Here is a 5,490-nt window from a genome sequence, read left to right as displayed (position 1 = left end):
GTCATAACCCAGCTGAACGCCACACAGAACAACAGGGTGGGGATGACAGACCAACTCACCGTCCAGAGAAACCTGATTCCATAAAAAAATATACTTAAATAAAATGTAAATCTCCACCTGGAAAAAAGAAGCAAAAATTAAACTTATTCAATAGAAATAGCTTCTGATTAACATGTGTAACAAAAACTGGAACAATTGTGAAAAAACCCAATTCTGACACCTGAAAAAGCTTTCACCCACCAAATGGTAATCCTTCATTTGTAAACATTTCATGTAAAGATAAACCTGGTTTAAAAGTTTTCACAACACACAAGTTTGCATCAGCAGCCAAGTTTGAAATAAAGTTCAGAGTGAACATGCATCATTCATATGCTTTAATATACAATAACAAGATAACAATAAGATAAATCATTGTTATCCAGAAGGTATCCTAATATATATATTTGTCCCTCTTACCTTGTGGCTTTAAGTAGACAAAACCATACTGGGGGGAAGAATTAATATGAAGGAAGTTACTGGAAAGGAAAGAAACCAGCACAGAAGAAATAACAAGTCAGGAAAAAATATTCAGATGCTACTACACTAACAGAGGTCACTGCAAGCATTCAGAAAGAAACAAAGAACAAAAGAATGAACTGAAATGAAATGAAAAGAACAGGGTTCCAAGAAGTGTCTGTTTTAAAAGTATATACATCATCACATAAGCCATAAGGTCATTCTGTCTGGGAACAAACCACTGGTCTACAACATAACTGTGCAGTCAGCAGACTTGTCTTCAGTATAATTATTCAAATTGCACACATGCATATGCATACATGCACACACATGCACACTGAAGTGCTACATTTGCATTAAAGAGCTGGTCCCCTATCTAAAGCTGCTCATTGTTGACAAGAATAACCCTTGTACGTGTGTTCTGGTCTCTCATGCATATCTACAAAATATTTTAGAGTACTGAATTCTAAAAAGCCCTCCTAACTCCTTTCATTTGCTTATATAAAAATTTATCTTCCACCAGCCAACCCCAAGACATTAGTTGAAATTAGCAGCTGACCACAGTTTCAGTTAGAAAAGAGAACATACAGCTGGAGCTTTAAGATGAAGCCACATCTTGGCCTCTGCACAAACATACATGCTCTCACAAAATTTAGTGAGGGTGGTGGGTTTGTCCTGGTTCCTCCGATGACGAAACCAGCGCTGGATCTTTCGAACATCCCAGTCTAGCTGCTTTGACAAGCCTTCTAACCTTTTTCCATCTGGAGACTGAAGGAAAATGAAACAAATGTCATTTCTCCTACTTCTCAACCTACCTTCAGTGTGAGATCTCCTCTGTATTATGATAGAAATGATGCAGAGATAACAAAAAACACACTAGGAAAGCATCACGTACAGACAAGAAGCAGGAACCCATTCCCACAAGTGTTCATTCAAGTTTAACCTTCATAAGCCACCAATTACTTGATTATTCAGAATGCTTTTGGTTTAACATTTCCTCTTCTATTTTGTCATTTGACAGCACATGATGACAAAGAATGCAATTGTTCAGTTTCTTAATTTGAGAGGGGAGGAGTTTTTAAAATGTCCTGTCCTACCTGTTAAAACTTGCACATCAATTCTAACAGTCCAGAACTCAGGAAGACCAAAGTTGAATATATTTAAGGGTTGATACTCACTGCAAGTTTAGGGAAACTCTGAAGTAAGAGTTGGTTTAACATACTAGATATTCGTATATTCCAAAAGGATATTGTAGAGATGGCTTTCTTTCTGTTATCACAGTTTATAATAAAATTAAACTTGAAAATTGAAATAATTGTATGATAAAGAATATATCACTGTTCTCTGACTGAAAACTCTACTGGCAGTTTATTTGAATAATGACATAAACGGATTTATAAGAGACAAAGTGAACAAAACCTGATAACTACCTCTAAAATGGCCCAGTGGTGAGATAAGCCACGTTAGTTTCAGACCAGTGTCCTTTTAACAAGCTCTGCCAGGGAGCTCTTACAACTGAAAGATGATAAACACATTTTACTACTTGAGTTACATACAAACCCACAAAACTATGCAGAATGCTGATTTAAGAAAGAGTCACCAGACTGTTCAACTGAAAAGCAAACTCATCTGTCATTTGATTTTGAGTATTGAGACCATGACCTTCCTGTAATTCCATCACAACCAGATCTCTCCGCACTTGACTCAGGTTCAGGCTACCTTACACTTCTGCATTGGAAGTGAACTTGCCTCAAAGGAGAATTTATAGAGCTCTGATTTCAGAACAGCAAGGAGATCTTTCCCCTGCATCAGTGCTACCCTATATTCTGATTCTCCAAGAGCAGACATAAGCATACTGGCACAGTTAAATGCACAACTGTTTTCATAAGCGAGATGAATTCTGCACAGCACGCATCCTCATGGGTTTCCTAAACATTAATTCCAAGGACATCCCCTACATAAAAGTCCTCCCCACAAACAGCATCAAATCATAGGGACTTTTTCAGTTCACATGTCATTCTAAATACCTCAGAACTTTAATGTTCCCATGAGGTGAGTTTTCGTAAGGTTTTTATAGAATTTCCCTTCCATTTACTGAGCACTTGATCTGCTCGGCTCAGAATGAAGTTCAGCATTGCCAAATCAGAACAGAAAACCTTCCATTTCATTATCTCTAATGAAAATCTATCACGCCGTCTGCGGGGATTTCACTATCAACGTTTACAGAGTACAGACAGCGTGGAATTCTGTAATTCTGAAGTGAAGGAGCACTGTCAGCTTAAGTGCAAGAAAGGCCATGAAAACAATCAAAAGAAACACCTACTGTCAACTTTAAATGTCCTACCCTTTATCAGGGCACACTTCTATTGACTGAATGCTTTCCTTAAATAACTGACTTCCACCGTGACAGCTGTTATCCAGTTCCACAGTAGATGAGGAAAAATAAGAGGAAGGTATTCACACAACTGGCTGATAAAACCAGCAGAGGAGCAGATCTCAAGGAAAAGAGTAGCACTTTTCCAATAGAAAGTGAAAGATACTGAGGAATTTCTTGTTAAACCAAGAGTTACCATCTGTTATAGGGGTTCAGGCAACTAAAGGAAGAAGCCTCGTACCTTTCTAAAAAGAGAACATTTTTTTTATTCAAAAAAAAAAAAAAGATTCTTCTGTGCACAAAAGCACAGGTCAGCCATGAAGAGAATTTACTTTGCTACAAGAAGGACATGCCAGAGGCAAAGTAAAATAAGAAACAGCGCACTCATTGTGTATGCACAGTGTGAAATGTCTTTCTCTGAACTAGAGAAGTGGAAGCAAAAAGCCCTCCCTCCCCACACACATTCTTACTTACAGGCCTCCATTTCTAGCAGAATGTGAAGCGTGACTCACCTTAGTGATGGATGTAAACACTTTCTCTAAAATTGCATTGGGCTGGGCTCTGTGAGGTCCACTGTCTTGAATGCCAAGGTTTATGGCACATGGCTTGGCAATAAACCTGAAAGAGTTCCAAAGAAAGATCTAGATTATAAAACAAGATACCAATTTCCCTCCTCTGCCTAAAACACGAGGACTCTTGACTTGTCACCAGCTGCAAAACCTCTCCAAGAAGCTTTTGAAGATCTCCACTCACTTCTCTTGAAGAAAATTCACAGATGAAGTAGTATATTTTATTAGTCCAAATGGTAATTGCAGACAGCACATACAGTACACATATCTAAAATGAAAAGTGAAATCTTAATGTCCTTGGCTTCTAAGAATCAGAATGTGTTCCCCCAGGGTGACTGTCATTACTCAGCAATAAAATAACAGATCACCAATGCTAGAGCCATTGTAGCCCTATAAATAAAATGCTTTATTTCCAGAAAGTGCCTCAGTGTCACTCAGCTCAGAAAAAAGGGAAGTTCAAGTGACACAATTCCACAATTCCTAAAAGACACACAGTTTTGGAAATGTTCTGGTTTTGGGTTTTTTTTTGTCTTTGGGAAGAATAAAGTGGCTTGTTTCATTCGGGAGAGGGAGGGAGACATGAGAAGTCACTCAGTCTGAAGGCAAATGGTCTCAGTATCTCACTCAGTCCTGAACGCCATCGTGTATTCCAAAAGCTGACCTAACACCTTGTGAATTTTAGAGCACACAGACACTCTGAAAACAAGTCAGGTTTTGCAACTAAAATGAATACATACATGTTCAAAAATTATTAGGTTTTGCTGTACCTTTGTGTGAAAATGGGCACAGGATTCTAAGGAAAATGAAAATACATGAATTGTTTCCTCTCCTGTTGGTGGGCAAGAGAAAAGGGTTTCAAGAAGCACTTTTTATTATTTTTTTAATCAATTATTTTGAGAGAGACAGAGCAATGAACCCCTTTCTCAAAACCAATTTTGAAAAGGACCCAACTTTTGCATCATTAAATCTATTCTGCTTTGAAGCAGACATTGTTTCAGAGACAACTGAATCGAAGACAACAAATTACACACATGTACTCCATTTAGCAGACTCAGAGTGCCATCAAGCAGAAAACACTGCTTTTCCCAACCCCTACACTTGTTACCCTTTCTCCTTGTGCTTAAAAGGAAAGATTAAAATTCAGGAGAATCACAACTATCCATGTTAGTACTTCAGTAACAAACAGTTATGACCACGTTTAAGAACAGACCCAGGTTGTGGGGTTTTCCCCTTGAGAAATTACAGATCGACTCATGACTAATCCTAAAGGAACTCCCCTGCTCTCAGAAAATACTAAACAAGTAATAGACACCACGGCCCCAGGTTTCACTGTCCTGCCCCATTTCTTCACACATCCTGTTCATTCAACAGTCACAGCTTTAAATAAAAAATAAAAAAAATTAAAAAAGGAAAGGGTGATTTCCTTTTAGCTCAGCTCAAAAGGCTCACTGCTTCCTCTAGAGTCTAGACCACCAGCCAGAAATCATGTCCTGATGTTATGAAACTTTTGGCTAGACCCTCATAAAAGTGTATACATCTTTATACTCTTCTTTCCTACAGGATATACCAAAACAACAGCAAAGAAGTACACATGTGCAGTTACAGGATGCCAAATATTTTTATTTCATTTCTGAGAGACAGTGCTTACAGCTCTATTGAAAAAAACCTCCTGGCCTGAAGATACTCAGTTTGGGTCAGTTTCCTCATCTAAGAGAGGAAATCTGAAAAAAATCTAAAAATCCACACATTCAATTAATTTATTATCAAGAGAGTCTTCTTTTGTTTGCAGAACAAGTGAAGAAGAGAAGGAATGATTAAGAAAGCTCATAGTGATTCATACAAAGCTTTGGCATTGTTCTGGAATTCAAAAGCTGAAGCAAAGAAGAAACAGCATCTCCTCAGGAAAAAAAAAGATGCAGAAATAATTCACTTTGTGACCTAAAGATTGCAAAGAAAAAAACAACAACAACAACAAATTAAACCCAAACCTCAACTTTGCACAGAACTATTCCTGAGTAGTAGGCTTTGTGAAAAAATACAAATGTTTAGGGA

General features: G+C 37.8%; 1 protein-coding gene across 1 annotated transcript in view; it reads right to left on the bottom strand.

The window, feature by feature from the left end:
- Positions 1–4,079, bottom strand: part of CERS5 (ceramide synthase 5) — a 12,208-nt gene extending 8,129 nt beyond the window's left edge. The window contains exons 1-4 of the mRNA XM_010178409.2: positions 4,063–4,079; positions 3,382–3,487; positions 1,133–1,263; positions 60–117 (exon numbers count right to left, since the gene is read on the bottom strand). Coding sequence (XP_010176711.2) covers positions 60–117; positions 1,133–1,263; positions 3,382–3,487; positions 4,063–4,079 — 312 coding nt within the window. The remainder of the gene's footprint in view (positions 1–59; positions 118–1,132; positions 1,264–3,381; positions 3,488–4,062) is intronic.
- Positions 4,080–5,490: the final 1,411 nt, after the last annotated feature.

The sequence above is a fragment of the Antrostomus carolinensis genome, unplaced genomic scaffold, assembly GCF_000700745.2.
Source record: "Antrostomus carolinensis isolate BGI_N321 unplaced genomic scaffold, ASM70074v2 scaffold32221, whole genome shotgun sequence".
NCBI classification, from domain to species: Eukaryota; Metazoa; Chordata; class Aves; order Caprimulgiformes; family Caprimulgidae; genus Antrostomus; species Antrostomus carolinensis.
This window is presented reverse-complemented; position numbering and strand designations above follow the sequence as displayed.